The sequence below is a fragment of the Heloderma suspectum genome, chromosome 2 (genome assembly GCF_057233095.1).
Source record: "Heloderma suspectum isolate Gila_16-S chromosome 2, 16-S_ref, whole genome shotgun sequence".
NCBI classification, from domain to species: Eukaryota; Metazoa; Chordata; class Lepidosauria; order Squamata; family Helodermatidae; genus Heloderma; species Heloderma suspectum.
Genome location: NC_139459.1, coordinates 177373974 through 177397303, shown reverse-complemented (window position 1 = coordinate 177397303; position 23330 = coordinate 177373974). Strand labels below are relative to the sequence as shown.

The following is a 23330-nucleotide window of genomic DNA, read 5'->3' as shown; positions in this document are numbered from 1 at the left end:
TAGGGAGAGCAGGTATACACGTGCTGAAGTCAAGGACATGGCAGCCCCATCCGTCAGCAGCAAGGTATTGGATTAAGACAAGCTGTGCTCCAGAGTGCAGCACCAATGCTCTTTGTCCCTGAGAGAGCAGAGGAAGGTCAGCCCACACACAGGGCATAGGAAGTGGACTCTAACAAGCACAGTACCAATCAAGAAGAATGTGATACCTTAATTGAACCACTCACACACACAAATTAGCCCTCTGGATCACCAAATCATGAGTTCCACACACCAAGTGGAGATTGTTATGGGGCAGGCATGCAGAATCCCAGGCAAGGGGGCCAAATTTGGCCCAACTGGGGTTCCCCAGATGGCTACACAACCTTCCACTGGCCCCCCTTCCTTTCCCCCAACCACTGTTCGTTAGTGGTTTCCCGGCTTTTGTGCAATTTTTCCCCCATTCTAAAAGGCTGAAATGCCTATCCTAAGGCAGGGAGGCCTTCTCTACACAGAGGCTTTTTATCCTGTGGCTTTATCAGGCCTTCCATATTCGTTGTGGGATTAAGATTGCCCCTTTTCATGCACTTCCCCCCCTTTCCCCCCTAAGGAGTTCCTTTATCTGCAAGCTCTATATGTTTCATTATAAAGCCACTAAATGGCGCTGTGTTATAGAGGCACTTCCTCTTTTCACAGAGAAATTCAACTCACTATATTTAAATAGCTCATTTTCTGCAATCTTAAAAAACAAAAACTGGGATAACGGTCAAAAAGCACAGGAGAGGTCTTGGAGCTTGACGACATCATGTAAAGGACTGGCAAACTTCCGTGAGTTACCAATCTCAATTGCAGGATAAAAGCCCCATGTGGAGAAGCCCTTAGTTACTGGCAGTAAGAGCTTTACGCTAAAATATGCTGGTGTTTTGGGGTCCGCTCATTTTGCCTTCAGCCCCACCCACCACTGAAATGCGACCCCGAGAGCTTCTCTGAAATGGAATTCAGCACTTGGACTAAAACAGCTTCAACATCCTTGCTACAGAGCAATGTCTTAGTCAATTATTAGATTAATGAATCAGATTCAGAAGATTTAAAAGGTGCCCCTGATTAATCAGGGAAATCATTTGAAAATGGTCAATTCTTAACATAAAATACTTACAAAGCCATGTGTATGTGTCTACATGCAGCCTTTTTCAAGGGCCCCCCTACCAAATGAGGTATGGCAGATGGCTACAGGGTGGTGGTGCCCTGGTTGTGGAATGCCCTCCCCCAGAGAGGCTCGCCTGGCACCTATGTTATGGTCTTTTTGGTGCTAGATGAAGACTTTTAAAAAATTCTTCCAGCTGTTTTATTCTTAAGTCTTTTTAGTGCCTTTCATTCTACTGTATTGATGTTATGCTGCTGGTGATTTTATTTTGTTTTGATTTTTTGCTTGTTTTAATCTTCTATAGTTTTAAAATGTTATTATTAACCACCCGGAGAATGTCAGTTAATGGGTGCTATACAAATAATGTTAATAAATACATTAAAACAATGCCACCTGAGACGAGGTATTCCCCTATTCTCCCACAAAGAATAAGGAACGTTTCTTCTGAGACAGTGTTAGAATGCTTCTGAGAAAACGTAACATAAGAAGAGCCATGCTGGATCAGACCAAGGGTCCATCTAGTCCAGCATATAGTTCAGCATTCTGTTCACACAGTGGCCAACCAGTTGCGCTCATGCCACAAGAGGGCATGAGCGCAACAGCACCCTCCCACGCATGTTCCCCAGCAACTGGTGTACATAAGCTCACTGCCTCCAGTACTGGAGGTAGCACATAGCCATCAAGACAAGTAGCCATTGACTAGTAGTAGACTAGATGGTGTCAGAATGCGTCTTCTGAGCAGGAATGCTTCTTCTGAAGATGCATCCCCCATTGTCTCACACACAAGAAGGAATGCTTCTTCTGAGATGGTGTCCTCTGCAACACAAACACATGCATAATCTATATGAAGAATGTTTCCCCCCACCCCATCCTGAACAATTGGTCTATTCATATGTAAAGCGGTGTGGATTTAGGCTGCAATCTATACATACTTACCTGGGAGTCAATCTTATTGAACTCAATGCCGCTTACTTCTGAATAGACATGTATAAGATTGCTCTATCAATTGACTAACAGAATCTTAGTCAATTTATCAAACAAGTCTCAACTAGGGAGCTCGTTCCCAGTTGTGGAACAAGCTCACTAGAGAGGTTTGCCTGGTGCCTATGTTGTGCACTTTCCAGTGCCAGGTGAAGACCTTTTTATTTTCCCAGGAATGTTAGCATTTTAGCATTCTAGTCTTTTAGCTCTGCTGTTGTAAATTTGTTACTGTATTTTAAATCTCTGCATTGCTGCTAGGTTTTATTCTGGTTGTACTTTTATACTGTAGTTTTAAACTTTTTATATTTTATATTGTTTTTATGCTGTACTTGAGGTTTTAATTTTTGTGAACCGCCCAGAGAGCTTTGGCTATTGGGTGGTATAGAAATGTAATCAATCAATCAATAAACAAACTAGCAACAGACCTCGTTATAAATAACATGTGGGCCTATCTAGTAATTATTCCTCCCTTTTCTTAAACGTGCTTTCTCCTGCTTTTGATGATACTGCTATTGTTACTATGGGATATTGGGAAACATACACACACACTCATAACACTTGGAGGGAGGGGATTTAATCTTGAATATATCCCAAAATGGTTAAACAGAGCCTCCATTTTCAGAAGTGGTATCCTATCCTATCAGTGGTATCCTATCCTATAACAGCGAAGTCATTCTCCAAGCTCCAATCCTTATATAGCCAAAGTAGCACCATCCATGCGCAAAAGGGTAGTATCAGCAGGCTTGGTAGAATCTCAAGGTCTGCAGAAGTATTAAAAAAAATCTTCCGAAACACAAACAAAAAACTATGGGAGGGAATCCCAAACAGCACAATAAGGACTAAGCATGCTCATTGGGTACAGGCACAGAATGCTGACTGACTGTTTGTGGGGTAGGGGGTGGAAAACTGGGATGGAGTATCCTGAAAGAGGACATGGCTGGCAGCCTGAACAGGGGCATTCCACACTGCAACAATCTTTTGCAGATCCACTTATACCACTGAAGACCAGCCTCTGGAAGGCAAACAGTAAGGGAGGCTGTTGCCTTCGGGTCCTGTTTGTGGGCTTCCCAGAAGTATCTGTCCAGTGTTAGAAACAAGATGCTAGCCTAGATGGACCCTTGGTCTGAATCTGCAGAAGTGGTCTTATGTTCTTACATAAGAGGAGGCCTTTCCAAGAACCCACCCCTACTCCTCACGTGCTGAAATCTGAAATGGTGTCCTGAATGGCAGCCTATTCTTCTCCATTCTCCCAGACATGTCAAAAGAGCCGGGCATGGCTGAAGCTCATGGCGGCGGCCCTGAAACAAAAAGAAGCAGAAGAGCAGCAAAAGAGCAAAAGTTCTGTTGAGGATGATCAGGAGGCAGAGCTGGCCCAGAGAACTGGGTGTAAAAATCATGGGCTATGGGCAGATGGCAGTACCAGGTGGAAATCCTGTTCTCAGATGCTGGCCTCTAGAAACTGCCCGATTTCTAGAAGTCAGACACAAGGGCTAGAGCCCTTTTTTTAAAACAAAAACAAAAAAACCAACCAACCAGATTTTTGGAATTCTACAGGAACTTTTAAACTTTTCAAGTAGAATACTGACCTCTTCAATGTTATTCATTCTTGTTTCTGGGTGCATTTGCTAGGAATCAGCTTAAAGCAGTGCACAAACCACCATCATCATCCAGCAAAGGTTTTATCTGAAAACTTTCCTCCATGTTCCCTCCAGAAGAAAAGTCAGGGTAATTCTTCTTTCCCCTCAAAACTCCCAGCTGTGTATCCAGTCCATAGCCTTGAGCAAACAACTCATAGAGCGTAAGCTATTGAAACTCATTCCCCCGGTACCTAGGCTCACACCATGTACACAGTAGGTACTTACACAAGCTCCAGGAAAAGGTCTCAATCACTGGCAGTACGTCATACAACAGGGTGGAGAAAAGCCCAAGATAAGGCTCTGACAGCATTCCCCAACCTGGTGCCCTCAGATGTTTTGGGCTTCAACTCCCATCAGCCCCAAGCAGCATGGCCAATGGTCAATGATAATGGGAGTTGTACTTCAAAACATCAGGAGGGCACCAGGCTGGAGAAGGCTGCAATAACCTAAAAAACAGCAATACATCGCAAATCAAGGTGCAGCCGTTGTAAAAAAAAAAAGAAGATAAAAAATCATTCAGGCCAGATTCCCAAATGTCCTTTGAAATGAGGCAACTTTTCAACATGCTTTTAAGGCCGCCCACCCCTCCCCACAACACACCTCAAACCTGAGCTAGCCTGACAGATTTTTCTGGGGAGGAAGTTTCATGAGCCAGACACCACTACCAGAAAGGCTCTGCTCCTTGTCCCAACCAAGCTAGCATCAGGGGAAGAAGGGAACTCTCTACTGTACAGGGAAACTCATATGGAAGAGGCATTCCCAAATGCAGCAGCCCTGCTATTTATCCTAGAAGAGAACCAGTTGATGATGGGATTGCCACATTTTCCCCCCCACAGACAGAGCTCCTATGCCCTTACAAACGGCACAACAAGCAGGAATGCAACAGTTCCAGCTTTTCTCAGAAAAGGTGGGGAAAGTGGCAGCAGTCTGGAACACAGTGTACAGTTCACAGAAAAGTCACAGGAAGGGAATGGGGAAAGAGAAAGAATCCTAAAATTGAAAGACCGGACAGCTGTTTTTAGGGGCAAGTCACTCTAAGCTGAACTTCCCGCACAGGGCTGCTGTGAAGATTACATGCCAGTCTGCGCTCCTGGAATCAAAAGACAGGATTAAAGATCTAACTAAGCAAGTGGCACGAAGTACGGAAGAAGGAGAGTCATGGGTGGTCCCAGGAAAGCTATGCAGAAGAAGTGGGTTTGCAGATAGCTTGGAGACAGAGTCAGATGCAGCAGCACTACCACCGCTGATCCAGCCATAAGGAGCAGCTTGAAGAAAAGATGCAGCTGCCCCTGATCCAGCCATAAGGAGCAGCCTGGGAAGAAGTACCACAGGAATGAATGGACAGGAGCCAAAGTGGTGGGCAGCAGTCCAGGGCAGAGACTCAAAATGTGTACCAGCCTTCCCCAACTTGGTGCCCTCCAGATGTGTTGGACTACAACTCCCAGCATGACCCATGAGTATGGAAGTTGTAGTCCAAAATGCCTGGAGGGCACCAGGCTGGGGAAGGCTGCTGCGTACAGATATGTATGGAGTTGGTGAAAGGGGAAGTAGGATCAGAGCTGCTGCTCAAATTCCACTTTTAAGGCCCTGTTTGCAAGAGCCTAAACATGTACACCCTAACGTGGGCAGGCTCCAGTAAGGTTACATGTCCCCTGCAAAACACAGGGTACACATTGCAGATACAGAGTCTACATGCATAACCTCCTGTGCAGAAACACCTACACATCAAAAATAGCCTCCCTGAACATTTGACTGTGCTTTGCCTTTGTCCACAAAGGGTAATTGTATTGACTTAAAACTGTGAGCAAATGCTAGCAGCCACAATAGCACTTGCATTCTCTTGCTGCCAATGTAAATCTTCCTTCCCTGTTTTCTAATATTCAAGTTCATACAAGAATCCACTTCTGTTGAATGCTCACTGGGAAGTGAGCAAGCCAAGAGTTTCAGCTGCAACAAGCAGATGCCTGCTATAATAAGCAGATGGCCACCTATTCTTTTAATTCATTTTTTGCAGTGGCCCACTTGCACTGTACTATCACACAAGCCTATCAAGCTAATCAGTTCAAGAGGTGTGTGTCCTTGTGCCCTCCATACACAAGGCCTAGAAACAATTCACTTCTGAAAATGGCTTGTGGGATGGCGAAATCCGTCAAAACTTTGAGGGGCAACAAGTTTAGCTGTTTTCTTATGGCTGAAGGGCTTCTTGGACACCAGGGACAATACCCTATTCAACACTAGCGTGAGGTAAGCAACCTGCAGCATAATGCCAATAGCATTTGTTGGTGCGCTGGGTTTTCCAGGGAAACCTGTCACACAGTAAACACTATTGGTGTTGTGCTAGAGGTCGATTATGCTGGGACAGGGGTGGATTACTGCGGGAGGCTGGAAGACCGTTTTTGCCATCCCAGACACACACACACACACACACACACACACACACACGGATGCACTGGTGGTAAACTGCTTTGACCATTTTGGTATTCCGTGTCCTATAATGAGTGCCATTTTGTTTCTTTTTTCTAAATGGGGGACACGTTGGGGGGAGCAGATGTTGCGAATGGCTGTGTATCACCCACCCCTACGCTAGCACAATGTAATTTACATTAGTGTTAATGTCGAATAGAATACTGCCCCCATAATGCCATGACTCTCTTCAAAACTTCCTCATAACATAAGAACAGCCATGCTGGATCAGACCAAAGGTCCATCTCGTCCAGCATTCGGTTCACATAGTAGCCAACCAGCTGTCCACAGGAAATCCACCGGTAGGACATGAGTGCAAGAGCACCCTCCTGGATACTGGAGGTAGCACATAGCCATCAGGACTAGTAGCCATTGAAAGCCTTCTCTTCCATGAATTTGTCAGATCCACTTTTAAAGCCACCCAAACTGGTGGCTATCACTACCAACCTCTTTTCCTGAGAAGTCTTAAAGTTTGGCCTAACTCAGTTTCCTATCTGTGTTTTTCCCCCACAGTCAAAAATGCTGATTGCATATTCCTGGGAAAACTTGTGGGTTTTTTGCACTATAAAGCAAAAGCCAGGAGGCTGCCAGCTTCATATTCAGTCAGTGACACTGAAGAACAGTAGTAGTAAAGGACATTCAGGCCTGGCACCAAGTCCTGGCACGGTGGAGCAAATGGCAGGGCCCACTGCTAGTGCTGCCACCACAGCTGATGTGGCTCAGCTGGGTGGCAGAGGTGCTAAGTGGAGATGCAGGTCCACGTGGCACGTCTGCACTGCTATGTTAAGGACACTGGCCCAGTCCAGACCTATGCACCTCACACATGGGACTGGCATCATTAATGCAACAGTACTGCCCAGTATACAGGCACGAGCCAGGAACTCTGCTGGGCACTGCAGCCTGCCACCAAACAGTACAGGTAGAGGGAGGTGCTACTAGTGAGGAGGCCACTGATGGCAGCTGCTCCCTCGCTCCCCCGAAAAAGAAAAGCCTGACACTAGCCCCAAGGACATTCAGTTTCTGTTGTTCAAGGAAAAGCAGCTAAACCAGGCACAATCTAAACATGATGATCTGAAGCAGGCTTCCCCAACGCAGCACCCTCCAGGTGTTTGAACTACAGCTCCCAGCATTCTTGACTACTGGCCATGCTGGCTGAAGCTGATGGGTGTTGAAGCCCAAAACATCTGGAGGGCACCAGATTGGGGAAGGCTGCAAGGAACAGCGTGTGCCTAATTTTGCTATCAGCTTGCTAGCTTGCACCCATGTTGCCAAGGAAAAGGCATGTGGCTGTCTACTGGGGAAGGACTGTTCAGTATTCCATTTGAGGAATGAAGTTAATTTCCCCTCTGGTTCAGTCACACATTCCTCACATCATCATTTGGCCACAGCAAGTCCTGAAGGAGCACTTTCATCACACATCCACACGCCCGCTACACAAAGCCAAGAGATCTCATCAACACAGGAGGGGGTCTGATTGCATTCTCCTGGCTCCCTCTTAAGTCCTCAGGGAAGAAATTTTTTGGCAGGCATAATCTGGAGCAACCCTGTTAAGATATGGCTCAATTCCATACTGTCTCAGCTGAAGCAGAGCCGTCTCTTGCTGCTTTCCTTGGGCAAAGCAAAACATTCCCCAGAAAAACACACAAACCTTATGCCAGTTTGGGTGAATCATAGTAGCTGACGCTTTCAATTTCTTCCAGCCTGGCTTTGGATCTTTATTCAAAAGCCCCCAATGCCAAATGTGCTTCAAAGCAACTTCACTTGCTTTGAAAGGACCACAGCTCATTGGTAGATCACATGCTTTGGATGCAGAGGTTCCCACGTTTAGTCCCCAGTATCTCCAGTTAAAAGGAGATCAAGTAGCCATCAAGGTCTGTATGCTCAAAATTCTGGAGATTTGCTGCTAGAGTAGAGACAAGACAAGACTAGATGGGCCAATAGCCAAGTCAGTTTAAGACAGCTATAAATGTTCATATAAGCTTATCTGTTACTTCTTGCCATGGTAAGGCCCTCTCCCTACCTCTGAAATAAACACATGCTATTTTCCTTTCCCTTTTTGCCAGCGTTACTGTCCTCAAAATCTGAAGATTGTTTCTATTTTAGGGAGACAATCAAAGGTGCCGCTTCTTATCTCAGTTTATTTATTACATTTTTAGACAGCTCTTCCAAGGAGCTCTGGGCAATGTTCAGGGTACAACAACCTGTGAGGTAAGTTAGGCTGAGAGAGACAGATTGAGATTGAGATTGAGAGAGAGAGAGAGAGAGAGAGAGAAAGAGAGAGAGAGAGAGTCCAAATGAAGCTTTTATTGTGCAATCGCCCTGCCTCATTCACAGAATTTCACTGAGAATCCAACCAACACTGGTAGGAACTACATCGGAGCCCCTTACGTGGACTCAAAAACCATACATCCGATTGTAATGAAACTTTCAGGATCTGTTGCACCTCTATCTGGGATAGTTTTAGGCATAGTTAAATTACTGTCCACCATCAGATACTCAACCTATATTATTACATAGATACAGCAGGGTGCAGGGAAAGGGAGCGAGTTGCCCAAGTAACGGAAGATGAATGTTGGCAGTTGATGTGATGGGAGGGAGAAGGAAGAGCAGAGAAGAAGGGAGTAATGGCTGACAGAGACGGAAGCTCAAGACAGTCTCCAGGAGATAAAGAACACAACAGACCCCTCCCTCAAAGGGCTACGGGGGTCACCATGTAGGGGCTGTGCCTAGGGGCCAGGGCAGGTGCCCAACTCTGACAGCTGCGTAACTTTGCTTGAAGGCTTTGCTGTATTCAACTCTGACAGGTGTGTATGGCTTTGTTGTATCAAACAAAGGGTTTTTCCCAACCCGTGCGAAGCTGGGTCCATTTGCTACAGTGTGTGTGTGTGTGTGTGTGTGTGTGTGTACAGATATATATAAACACACACACCTAAAGAGAGAGAGACACACACACACACACACCAGGTTAAGACTGTCCTCTTCCAGCAGTCATTTAATAATCAGAGCAAGAGGTTAACTTTACTGCTGGCTCCTTAAATACTTGTAATATCTTTAATGTTTTAATATTCTAATATTTTGATATTTTCACCATTGTATTATTTTAATTGTTATTTTATTGTTGTTTGGAGTTTTTTTAATTGTAAACCACCATGAGGGCATCTGCCAGTTCAGTAGAATATAAATTTAATAAATAAAATAAATCTATTTGGACACAAAACCACCTCAGGGTGGTGTTTGCACCGGCACTTTAACACTGATTTATTACTGCTGGATGTACTCCTGCTATTGCGCAACTCATAGCTGGACTAGCAGTCATTTGGTGTTAACTTACTTCTAGAAATGCCACTGTTAACTGGATCTTCCAGTAATTCAATATTGCTTACCCTGGATGCTTGAAAGAGTGTGTGCTAACATACATGTCCTCCTTGGCATAAGCTGGTGGTTCAAGTAGCCCTTTCAGAAGCAGGATTGCTCATCCACACTTCATCAACACATGGCATAGGTACCACTTTTCTTCTCGGCCATGGCATAAGCAGTTAACAATAGCAGTAGTCCACTCCCACTTGAGTAGCGGTGTGTGAACAGTACAGCCACAAGCTACTTTTCTGCTGAAGTTAATGTAGGAGTGCCATTTGAAGAAAAAAAAATCTGCAATTGTTAAGTAAACAGGTAACCATGGAAGGAGGAGAGGACAAGCTCAACTAAATTTTAGTTGAGGATTCCACGGGCAATTTGTGTAATTACATCAATTGTCCTGTGAGGATAACAGGGAAGTACAGACACGCGGAGCAGAGAGAAGAAGAATCTAGATCAGCCTTCCCCCAAACTGCTTCCCTTCAGATGTGTTGGACTGCAACCCCCATCTTCCCCAGCCAGCATAATACTCTATTTAGTTTTAAATTAATATGTCTTACTGGTCAGATTTCTATCACTGTTCAGGAAATACATGAAAAAGTATCAATGGGAAACTTGATTTTAATTGACCTTTTTACTTTCTGATTTACAGTCATGTGAAAAAGAAAGTACACCCTCTTTGAGTTCTATGGTTTTACATATCAGGAGATAATAAAAATCATCTGGTCCTTAGCAGGCCTTAAAATTAGGTAAATACAACCTCAGATGAACAACAACGTATGACATATTACACCATGTCATTATTTATTTTACATAAATAAAGTCAGAATAGAGAAGCCATGTGTGAAAAACTAAGTACACCCTTACTGCTTCCATAGGTACAAAGAGGCCAAGTAGCAGCCAGGTGCTGCTAATCAAATGCCCTTGATTAACTGATCATCGGCAAGTGTGACCATCTCTATAAAAGCCGAAGTCTCAGGAGTTTGCTGGTCTCCAGCATTCAGGTGTGTGTTAACACAATGCCAAAGCAGTAAAGACAGCAGCAATGATCTTAGAGAAGCAATTGTTTCTGCCCATCAATCTGGGAAGGGTTATAAGGCCATTTCCAAACAATTTAAAGTCCATCATTCTACAGTGAGGAAGATTATTCACAAGTGGAAAACATTCAAGACAGTTGCCAATCTTCCCAGGAGTGGACGTCCCAGCAAATTCACCCCAAGGGCAGACCATGCAATGCTCAGAGAAATTGCAAAACATCCAAGAGTTACATCTCAGACTCTACAGGCCTCAGTTAGCATGTTAAATGTTGAAGTTCATGACAGTACAATTAGAAAAAGACTGAACAAGTATGGTTTGTTTGGAAGAGTTGCCAGGAGAAAGCCTCTTCTCTCTAAAATGAACATGGCAGCATGGCTTAGGTTTGCAAAGTTGCATCTGAATCACAAGACTTCTGGAACAATGTCCTTTGGAGAGACGAGACCAAAGTGGAGATGGTTGACTATAATGCACAGCGCCACGTTTGGCGAAAACCAAACACAGCATATCAGCACAAACATCTCATACCAACTGTCAAGCACGGTGGTGGAGGGGTGATGATTTGGGCTTGTTTTACAGCCACAGGACCTGGGCACCTTGCAGTCATTGAGTCGACCATGACCTCCTCTGTATACCAAAGTATTCTAGAGTCAAATATGAGGCCATCTGTCTGACAGCTAAAGCTTGGCCGAAATTGGGTCATGCAACAGGACAATGATCCCAAGCACACCAGCAAATCTACAACAGAATGGCTGAAGAAAAGAATCAAGGTGTTGCAATGGCCCAGTCAAAGTCCAGACCTCAACCCGATTGAAATGCTGTGGCGGGACCTTAAGAGAGCTGTGCATAAACAAATGCCACAATGAACTGAAGCAATGTTGTAAAGAAGAGTGGGCCAAAATTCCTCCACAGCAATGTGAGAGACTGATAAAGTCATACAGAAAATGATTACTTCAAGTTATTGCTGCTAAAGGTGGTTCTACAAGCTATGGAAGCAGTAAGGGTGTACTTAATTTTTCACACACGGCTTCTCCATTTGGGCTTTATTTCTGTAAAATAAATAATGACATGGTGTAATATGTCATGTGTTGTTGTTCATCTGAGGTTGTATTTACCTAATTTTAAGACCTGCTAAGGACCAGATTCCCCTTCATGGATTACTGCCTTGTTGTGGCGAAGGGGCTTGCGTAACTCAGTGAAGCCATAAGCTATGCCGTGCAGGGCCACCCAAGACGGACAGGTCATGGCCGAGAGTTCTGACAAAATGTGGTCCACTGGAGAAGGAAATGGCAACCCACTCCAGTATTCTTGCCAAGAAAACCCCATGGAACGTATCACAAGGCTAAAAGATATGATGCCGGAAGATGAGCCCCTCAGGTCGGAAGGTGTCCAATATACTACTAGGGAAGAGCAGAGGGAATTTCCAAGTAGCACCAGAAAGAGTGAAGCGGCTGGGCCAAAGCCGAAAGGACACTCAGCTGTGGATGTGTCTGGTGGTGAAAAGAAAATCCGATGCTGTAAAGAACAATATTGTTTAGGAACCTGGAATGTCAGATCAATGAATCAAGCTAAGCTGGAGGTGGTCAAACATGAGATGGCAAGACTGAACATCGACATCTTGGGAATCAGCGAACTCAAATGGACAGGCATGGGCAAATTTAATTCAGGTGACCATCATATCTACTACTGTGGGCAAGAATCCCTTAGAAGAAATGGAGTAGCACTCATAGTCAAGAAAAGGGTGGGAAAAGCAGTACTGGGGTACAATCTTAAAAATGATAGAATGATCTCAGTACGAATCCAAGGCAAACCATTCAACATCACAGTAATTCAAGTCTGTGCCCCAACCACTGATGCTGAAGAAGCTGAGGTCGATCGGTTCTATGAAGACCTACAACACCTTCTAGAACTAACACCAAACAAAGATGTCCTCTTCATCATAGGGGATTGGAATGCCAAAGTAGGAAGTCAAGAAATCACCGGGATAACAGGCAGGCATGGCCTTGGTGTACCAAATGAAGCAGGACAAAGGCTAATAGAGTTTTGCCAAGAGAACACGCTGATCATAGCAAACGCTCTTTTCCAACAGCACAAGAGACGACTCTACACATGGACATCACCAGACGGTCAATATCGAAATCAGATTGATTATGTCCTTTGCAGCCAAAGATGGAGAAGCTCTCTACTGTCAGTAAAAACAAGACCTGGAGCTGACTGTGGCTCAGATCATGAGCTTCTTGTTGCAAAATTTCGGCTTAAATTGAAGAACGTCGGGAAAACCACTAAACCATTCAGGTATGACCTAAATCATGTCCCTTATGAATACACAGTGGAGGTGAGGAATAGATTTCAGGGATTAGACCTGATAGACAGAGTGCCTGAGGAACTATGGACGGAGGTCCGTAACATTGTTCAGGAGGCAGCAACGAAATCCATCCCAAAGAAAAAGAAATGCAAGAAAGCAAAGCGGCTGTCTGAGGAGGCTTTACAAGTAGTTGAGGAAAGAAGGGAAGTGAAAAGCAAGGGAGAAAGGGGAAGATATATCCAACTGAATGCAGAGTTCCAGAGAATAGCAAGGAGAGACAAGAAGGCCTTCTTAAATGAACAATGCAAAGAAATCGAGGAAAACAACAGAATGGGAAAGATTAGAGATCTCTTCAAGAAAATCGGAGATCTCAAGGGAACGTTTTGTGCAAAGACGGGCACGATAAAGGACAAAGAAGGCAGGGACCTAACAGAAGCAGATGGGATTAAGAAGAGGTGGAAAGAATACACAGAAGAACTATACAAGAAAGACCTTAATGTCCCTGATAGCCATGATAGTGCGGTCACTGAACTTGAGCCGGACATCCTCGAGAGTGAAGTCAAGTGGGCCTTAGGAAGCATTAGTAACAACAAAGCTAGCGGAGATGACAGTATTCCAGCTGAGCTATTTAAAATCCTAAAAGAGGATGCTGTTAAAGTGCTGCATTCAATATGCCAACAAATTCAGAACACTCAACAATGGCCGCAAGACTGGAAAAGGTCAGTTTACATTCCAATTCCAAAGAAGGGCAACGCCAAAGAGTGTTCAAACTACCGTACAACTGCGCTCATTTCACATGCCAGCAAGGTTATGCTCAAAATCCTACAAGCTTGGCTTCAGCAGTATGTGAACCAAGAACTACCGGAAGTACAAGCTGGGTTTCGAAGAGGCAGAGGAACTAGAGATCAAATCGCCAACATTTGCTGCATCATGGAGAAAGCAAGAGAATTCCAGAAAAACGTCTATTTCTGCTTCATTGACTATGCTAAAGCCTTTGATTGTGTGGATCACAACAAACTGTGGCAAACTCTTAAAGTGATGGGAGTACCAGACCACCTTACCTGTCTCCTGAGAAACCTGTATGAGGGTCAAGAAGCAACAGTAAGAACCAGACATGGAACAACCGATTGGTTCAAAATTGGGAAAGGAGTACGACAAGGCTGCATATTGTCACCCTGCTTATTTAACTTATATGCAGAGTACATCATGAGAAACGCCGGGTTGGATGAATCACAGGTCGGAATTAAGATTGCCTGGAGAATTATCAACAACCTCAGATACGCAGACGATACCACCCTAATGGCAGAAAGCGAAGAGGATCTAAAGAGCCTCTTGTTGAGGGTGAAAGAGGAGAGTGCAAAAGCTGGTTTGAAACTCAACATTAAGAAAACTAAGATCATGGCATCTGGCCCATCACTTCCTGCCATATAGAAGGGGAAGAAATGGAAGCAGTGACAGATTTTACTTTCTTGGGCTCCAAGATCACCGCAGACGGTGACTGCAGCCATGAAATTAAAAGACGCTTGCTCCTTGGGAGGAAAGCTATGGCAAACCTAGACAGCATAGTAAAAAGCAGAGACATCACCTTGCCGACAAAGGTCCGTATAATCAAAGCTATGGTTTTCCCAGTAGTAATGTATGGCTGTGAGAACTGGACTATATGGAAGGCTGAGCGCCGAAGAATTGATGCTTTCGAACTGTGGTGCTGGAGAAGACTCTTACGAGTCCCCTGGAGTGCACGGAGGTCAAATCAGTCAGTCCTAAAGGAAATCAAGCCTAATTGAAGGACAGATACTGAAGCTGAAGCTCCAATATTTTGGCCACCTAATGCGAAGAGAAAACTCTCTGGAAAAGACCCTGATGCTGGGAAAGACTGAAGGCAAAAGGAGAAGGGGACGGCAGAGGATGAGATGGCTAGATAGCATCACCGATGCAATGAATATGGACTTGAGCACACTCCGGGAGAGAGCGCAGGACAGGAAAGCCTGGCGTGCTATGGTCCATGGGGTCACGAAGAGTCGGACATGACTGAACGACTGAACAACAAGGACCAAATTATTTTTATTATGTCCTGATATGTAAAACCACAGAACTCAAAGAGGGTGTACTTTCTTTTTCACATGACTGTATATCACTGATTTAAATAGCCTTGATTTAAATCAACCCACCCTGTATCAAACCACGGTTTAATCCTACCTTGCTTTAATTAACTTGAACTAAAATAAACCACAGTTCCACAAATTCATATGCAACAAGAAACTGTTATGTTAGGTGTGAAAGTGAACCTTTCAATCCTCCTTGTGTATGGAGGTGGAGGAGTAGGAAGGGGGACCGCATGAGCCCAAGGTATGCTGCAGCTCACGGTAGGTCAAGGAAGCTCAAGTAATGTCCCCCATCTTGCAGATTAAGGATTGGGATGGGTGCTGAGAGTGGTTTGCCTAAAGCCACCTAGGAAGATTACAGCAGAGGCTACATTTGAACTGTGGTCTTCCCCAATTCCTAACTTATGGGCAACCTGTATGCTTCCCAGCTGGTCCAGTGACAGCACCCAGAATGGTCAGACAAATGCTGAGGCCCACCATGGCTGACACTGGCCTTCTTTTTTAAAAACAATTTTTAAAGAAGTTTTTAAATTGCCCAGCATTGTAAAGAGAAGCACTTTGGGGCCTCAATGCCAATATACAGAGTGCTTCGCTCAGTGGTTCTTTTTACAGCAGGGGTGTTGAACCTTTAGCCTGAGGGCAGAATTCAATTTCAGAGAAGCTCTCAGGGGCTGTATTCCAGTGGTGAGCGGGGCTGAACACGAACGCAGCAGGGCCAAAAATACCGTCATATTTCAACTTGAAGCTCTTACTGCCAGTAACTCAGCCTTAGGAGAGGTATTTCAACCTTTTTAGAATGGGGCAAAACTACGCAAAAGCTGGGAAACCACCAAACAAATGGTAGTCGGGGGAAAAGGAAAGGGGGGGATCCCTGAAGGCCAGACTGAGACCGCAGTGTCAGGAATGCCCCTGTTGTCTTCTGAGCCCTCCAATAGCCAGAATCAACAGTCAGACAAAAGGGCTGCTTTCCAAAGCTTTATTTCCATTCAACCTAATGAGGCTTACAGATGCTAATTGCCTGAGACTCAGAGGAAATACAAAGGAACAGCCTACCAGTGGTTTCTACGGGTTAGGACGTCAACTGGTCTCCGTTTGGAGAAAAGCGCGGCAACTCTGAACTTTAGGAGGGGAAATTCTCCCCTTTCCCGTGGGGCCTCGGGGCGCAGCTGCTGATGTCAAGCCAAATGGGCTGAGCGCCTCAGCTCCGCTCCTGCAACCTCTCGCTTGTGCCTGTGCCTCACGTCTAAAAGCTCAAGTTGTCCCTCCTTTCCATGCCAGGGTCAGTATCGCTCCCAGGAATATGAGCGGGGGGGGGGGGGGGCTCCACCTCTAGCTGCGCCTCTGAAACCTGAGAGGGTTCCTTTCCCACAGACTCTATCTCCTCCTCAGAACCAGAGCTACTTTGGGACTCTATAGGCTCAGATCCAACCTTGACACCCAGGAGGGCCAAATTTGGCCCCCGGGCCTGAGGTTCTGCACCCCTTCTTTACAGCGCTGGGCTAAGGGGGTACCTGGTGCTGTTCCCTGTCCCCTCTGCTACCAGTCTCCATCTGCTCTCTGCTAAGCTTTGGGGTAGGCTTACTAGGAAGGCACTGGGGGTCCACCACAGTTTTTGTCAAACCTAGTCCTGGCCTTGAGAACCATCCATCGCCTAATCATCTCCCCTCCAGGGAGTTGCTATTTTGAACAGCCTACAACAGGTAACTCTACCAACCCAACACAAGCAAAGATGCCAGTATTTTCCAAAAGGAAAGAATGAGCCTCCGCCTGTGACCCAAAAGAAACTCTGACTGCAAGGAAACTGGAGGTCTGATGAGAGATCTACTTACTGAGGATAATGATGACGGTCTTGATGAGGTTGATCATGGTGTCCTTATAGCGTGGGTGAAAGGTGGTGTGCTTGGACATCCGTGCCATCTTCCTCTTGACATAGATGAAGATGTGAGTGTAGACAACCACCATCACAAGGAAGATGAAGAGATTGGAGAGGGCCCAGAAGGTCAAATATCTGCGGCTGTAGAGGGGGGCCATCCGGGAACAAGCATCCAGCTGGCAAAGACAGTGCCAGCCATATGAGGGGATGAGGCCTAGCAGCAGGGCTGTGATCCAGATACAGCAGATAAGGATCATCACTCGCTGATTAGACATCTTGCTGTGGAGCTGCATGGTGAAAATTGTCTGGTGCCGCTCCACGGCAATGGCCAAGAGATTGACCACCGAGGCAGTCAGGCTGGTGTCCAGGAGGCTCTGCCTGACAAACCAAGTCTTGAGCGAGAGCTGGGCTGTCCGGGGCCCTGTGTGGAACATCAGGAACATGTAAGCAATGCCAGCAAAGAGGTCTGCAGCTGCCAGATTCCCCAGCAGGTAGTAGATGGGGTAGTGGAAACGCTTGTTGATAACGATGGCAGTGATGACCAGCAAGTTGGTGAGAAGCACAATGATGCTGACTGTCAAGCCAAGAGCTACCACCAAAATATCCTTAGGCCTCCATTCGTGGGACAGCTTCTTCCCACTGTTGTTGTAGAAGAACTCAACCGTCTCATTGTAATAGCATCTGGTCATCTTTTCAAATGGTCGATCCCTGGGGGGGGGGGGGGTGAGAAACAGGAAGAACGTATTGTCTTTTGTTCAGCTTACCTTTAACCTTTGGAGCAGCTTTCCCCAACTGGTTTGGGCCACAACTCCCAGCAATCCTTGGCCATGCCAGCTGGGGCTGATGGGATTTGAAGTCCAAAACATATGGAGGGCACAAAGATGAGGAAGGCTGGCTTTGGTGAGAAGATAGGAAGACAAGGCTCACTGGCAAAGTCTTTCCTGTCAATATTAGGCACAAATTGCTCTCCAGTCTCATCCACAAGACACAAACCAGTCCCAGCTGCTAACTATTCCTCCGATACAATCGTTGCCACATGGCCTGGCTCATTAAAAAATAAACAAGTCTGCTGTAGGGCTGCCAGCCTCTTGCCAAAGATCATGGGTCATTTTGACAACATCATGGTGAACAGAAAGCCAGCATCCCATTCATAATTCTCATACATCTTCCCACATATGCACACCATCTAGATGCTCCTCTGCTTTGCCTGACTGATAGTTCTTGCTTACTATAGCGACAAACCAGACTAGATTTTTTTCTCATGAGTACGAGGAAACAGGCAACAACATAGCAGCTGAACTGTAGAGGGTGAGAGAAAGAGCAGAGCAGAATTTATCCTCATTGGTGTGATGGTAGAACTATCATATGGGCAGGAATCTACTAACTTGATTACCAGTATAAACTAAGCCAGCAAAAGGCTTCAACCTTCTTAAGCCTGAGATACACCTTTAAAACACCAGCCTATGACATAGCAGCTGCTATCATTATTTAATGCACATGTCCATCTTTCTTGTCTTCCCCTTTCCAAGCTTTTGGTTTTCTGAGAGGAAGAAAAAGAAAAAGGCGCATGTATCATTGTGACAAGGGCTGGCCCTAATGTTAGTCAGTGTGAAAACAGCTGCCTCAGGCAGCAGATGTTGGAGGACACTGCTGCAGGTGCTACACAGGCTACCCTGCACCCCTTAAGCTAGCTAGCAGTCCTCAGGTATGCTCGAGGACTCTATCCTGTTGCCACTGTTGAAGGAAGATTCAACTATCACTCTCATCAACTTCTGTATGTAGAATGGGGGCGGGGGGGCAGCAAAATGTCTTGGGCTGGCCCTGGGTGTGACCCATCTTAAATCAGAGCACAACCCAAATATGGAAGACCAATGACTAACTGACCCAGCTCCTTTGGCAGAAATCACACAAACCTGCTATTTCTTGGTTTCTGAGGATACCTGTTTAGTCACTGAAGCTGCTAACACACAGGAAGGGATGGAGTTGTCACAGACAGCAGCCTAAACTTCTGTTTCAGACACAAGAAGTGTTCTAAATCTCAACCTGGTGAATGAGAAACAGGGAAATTGGAGAATTATGCCTACATGCTCTCCCAAGCTCTGTCCCTGTTCTGTGTTCTGAAAACACCCTGCAGACCAAACTAGGAAAGGAAAGGTTCCTCCTGTGCAAGCACCGGGTCATTACTGACCCCTAGAGGGACGCCTGCTTATGCTGGCATTTTCATGGCACACTATAGCGGGGTGGTTTGCCATTGCCTTCCCCAGTCGTGACTACCTTTCCCCCAGCAAGCTGGGTCCTCATTTTACCGACCTCGGAAGGATGGAGGGCTGAGTCGACCTGAGCCGGCTACCCGAAACCCAGCTTCCGCTGGGATCGAACTCAGGTCGTGGGGAGAGTTTCGGTTGGAATACTGCCACCTACCACTCTGTGCCACATGAGGCTCAGACCAAACTAACTAACTAAATAAATCAAACTATGTACAGCTTTATACCTTAAACACAGGCAGTTCACAATTTGAGACTTGGCCATTTCTACTGCACACAGAAAAGGAACAATCATATCTAAAACATGCATTTACTACAATCCCCTTTTCTATCTACCCTTTTAAATCTGCTCCGCAGAAATATGTGAGGACTGATAACCCAGTTATCTTGCACCTGCCCCAAGCTTCTTTTTTTTTTTTTAACTTCAAGAAACATTTTTATCTTTGGAGCAGCCAGTGTGGTAAATTAGCTGCCAATTGAATTAAAACATGGGCAGCAGGTGTAAAGAAAGTCACCTGAGAGAAACAATCTTACTATGAGAGGGGTTTAGGCAGGGACAGTATCAAGGGTAGGCATGGTTGGACACCTGCCAAGGGCCCACTCCTTATCAGGGGGCCCACTGGCAAGAGCTCCCTCAACCTCTTCCTCCTCTTCAGCATTGCAACCTGCTTGTTCACTCACCTCTCGCTCTGGCCCAGAGGGAGTGAGCAAGCAAACAACAGAAGTGAGATAGGGTAGCGGTAGCTGGCACTGCCTGCTTGCTCACGGGCTCTCTGCTTGGCAGGCAAGCAGAAAAGATGAGGAAGAGGAGAAGCAGCAGCTGGCAACAGTGGCAGTGAGGGAGTAGGTTGACTGAATTAGGGTGTCGTGCCCAAGGGCCTGCCAAAACCTGTAGCCAGCACTGAGATTAGGAAAAAATGCAATATTGTAAAGGATTCCATGCCTGCTGTGACTAGTTATTTTAAGGCTGCAAACCTATGCATGGATTGGGAATAGTTCCCACTGAATTTAGTAGCTGGCATGCCTGTATGCTTGTAGTGCATTAGCATTAGGTTCTGTCCCTATGTTCCTAGCCATGCTTGAATGAGATTGTTATGCGGCATATTTAATAATGGAAATAAATCTCTCGTATTAATAGGATTAATTAGCTGTTTATGGACAAACTCCTAATGGAACATCTGATCCCCAGGGTGCATGCATGCACGTCTATTACATTCCATTTAGTATTAGCTCAAGCAGTTACAAGCGGGAATGATATTTGGACAGGGAAGCACAGAATACTCAAGTGTGCCAGGAAAGCCCCATATCTGTGCTCAGAATAACTTGTGCAAATTTGCATCAGTCCAGCTCAGAAATTAGACATTTTGAAGCATTTCAGATGTTTTGGCAGAGATGCATTGCACAGTGAAGGCAAAGAGCCAAGGGAGCAGAAGAGCAGGAGACGCCACTGCCTTTTGTGCGCAGAGACACAGTTCAAACCTTACCCAACACCTCTTTTGGCTTCTGAGCTTACTTGGCAATTTCTACACATCACCAAGCACTTACTGACAGCTATGAACATTACCTCCTCTGCCAAGTTTGATGCCAGATTCTCAAAGGGGCCTAACCTCTCTCAATTGAAGAGGGCTTTCTGCAGTGGTCCTAAAAGCACAATCCAGCCCAAAAAGGAACCCTCTGTTTAATAGTCACAGGATCCTGCGGACATGAGTTAGTGTGAACCCAGCTGTATACAGCCTCTGCAGTGGTCAAGAACTGTTTCTGTGTATCATAATCATGGTTGCTGGCTATTGCAGGTTGTTGGAGCACAGGACTTGGCTTCCGGAGAATCTCAGCTTTCATTTAATAATAATTAAAAAACAGCCACCAATTCCCACTCTGCGAGTATTTTTTATACTGATGGTGCAGGATATATACACCCAAAATAAATCAATTTATGGCTGTACAGGTATGCTTGACAGTACACAAATAATGCCTGCTGAAATCTCAGAAGCTAGAGGGGTGGCTGAACAAAATATGGTGCAGTGGAGGTGGGGTCTCAGGGTCCTTGCCCCTTCTCTGACTAGCAAAGCCAGCATTACGCAAGATAGCAAAAGGGGAATTATGCAAAGAAACAGGTCACAGAATTCATCTTTCTTAGTGCAGAATTTGAACCAACCAGGCATGTATTTCAACATGTGTGAAAACACAGATATACACAGAAAACCCTGGCTGTTGCCACATGCAGCATGGTTTTCACAGATGTTTCTCCACATGATCATATACATGGGAAGGAATTGTATGGACGGGGGGAGAAGCACCATTCAAATGTTTCAACTGGTCCAAGACTCTTTCAAAATTCGATTGAGGAACTGTGCTGCAGATCCCCACCCATTCAGTAGCTGTCAGTCAAGCATCCTTTTAGCTAGGGATGTACAGATTTTGTTAAATCCATTCCATCTGTGTTTCATGAATTGTCAGGTGTCTTTTGTTCCGTCATCTGCTCATTGACATTTTTTTTTAGGGATGCATGAGAATTTTGTTCCACTTGCGCTAATGCACATTTATGCAGTTTACCACCCCAAGAACGTCTCCATTCTTCTGTCCCTCTCTGCATTTCCTCTGTCTACTCTAGTGGGTGTCATTGTAGCACAGAGGCCAATATAGGGTTACTTTTGCTTCTCCTTCTCCTTCCCCTTCTCCCTCTCCCACCCGCATCTAACTTGAATTTTAGGGGAAGGAAACCTGGTACTCTCCAGATGTTTTGAACTACAACTCTCATCAACCCCAATTAGCATGGCCAATGATGAGGGAGCTGAAATCCAAATCAACTGGAGGGCACCATGTTGCTTAAATAGATCAGGCAGAAATTCAACAAGTAGCTGGGCTTATTTAATTCCTGACTGACAGTGCAGCTTTTTAAAAGGCAGACTGTCTTTGTCGGGAAAGAAAAAGGTAGCAATTGATATTAACCTGCAAATCTGACTTTTTCCTCAATGTCTAAATGGGAAATAAAGTGGACAAGAGTTTTCCACTTTTAGCTGAAATCATTAGGTGAGGGACGGGGGAGGAAAAACAAACGGATACAACTTGCAGAAATTAGAAGCTGATAGGGAAAGAAGAATGACAAGAAGTAGGGCTGAGGCCTTCATTTCACCCACTCAGTTTTGCTGAAGATGTAGAACTCTTGGGACAAGATAAAGGCCAAGCCTGGAAAAATCGCCCAGATCTGATAGGAAACCCCTCCTCAGGAATATTTCCTCTCCAAGCTGTGGGCGCAGCAGATGCTGTCGCCAGAGATTTTCTGTTACCACAGCTGTTCTGCCTCAGGAATTATCAAATGGTAATGGTGTGAGGTTTGTTTATCACTCAGTGGCCAAACAGCCATCCAAGGGCACTTCCATGTCAATGCAGCTGCAGCCACTGGCTTTTCTCCGGTACTTGTTAAAAGTACCTAATTCCAAGACAGGCGCCTTGTACGAGTCCCAAAGGGTTCCGAGAATGCAAACAGGGAGCTATTATTGCAGAGACTAGGTACAGGATTTTGGCTAGTGTTTCCCTCCACAATCCCCACACGGATGTAGGAGATGAATTATGGAATCTACTTTCGACTTTCCACTCCCCCTTAAAAAAACAGAAAGCCATAAAAGCTCTATCTGCTTAACTGGATAACCATTCATCCTTTATTCATTTCATTCTCACTGTATTTTAATACTATTTTAATTATGCAATTGTATTTTCTTGTAGTTTTATATTGTGAACCACCCTTCAATATAGTTGTATGGAGGGTGACATACAAATATTTTAAAATAAAATAAATATCTTCTAAACCTTAAAAAAAAAACCTGCACTGGGTATTTGAGTGAAGGGCCATAGCACATGCCTTTTAGGCAAAAGATCTCAAGTTCAACCCTTGCATCTGCAGGTAGGGCTGGAAAAGATCTCCTGCCTGGAACACTAGCAAACTGCCACCAGTTGATGTACAGAAGCCTTTCCCAAGGTGGCACCCTACAGATGTTGTTGGACTACGACTCCCATCAACCCCGACCACCTGCCTAGGGTCAGTTGTTGTCCAAAACAGCTGAAGGCACCAGGTTGGGGAAGGCTGGTGTAGATAACAAATGCATCTGACTCAGTTGAAGGCATCTTCCTATGTCTCCATTGGGGTAGTGTAGGTGGAATGTACATTGTTCATCACAGGCAACATCTAATAGGTGTCC

General features: G+C 45.3%; 1 protein-coding gene across 9 annotated transcripts in view; it reads right to left on the bottom strand.

The window, feature by feature from the left end:
* The window catches only part of LPAR2 (lysophosphatidic acid receptor 2), a 50387-nt gene that overhangs the window by 4734 nt on the left and 22323 nt on the right, over positions 1-23330 (bottom strand). For 8 of the 9 annotated variants that reach the window (XR_014787391.1, XR_014787392.1, XM_084832255.1 and 5 more), the window contains one exon: positions 16827-17578. Coding sequence is in view for 7 of the 9 variants with exons in the window: in XM_084832255.1 (XP_084688381.1) it covers positions 16827-17578 (752 nt within the window). In the remaining 2 variants the exon portion in view is untranslated. Of the gene's footprint in view, positions 1-16826; positions 17579-18810; positions 18914-23330 lie in introns of all 9 variants that reach the window. The other variant, XM_084832257.1, reaches the window with a different exon arrangement.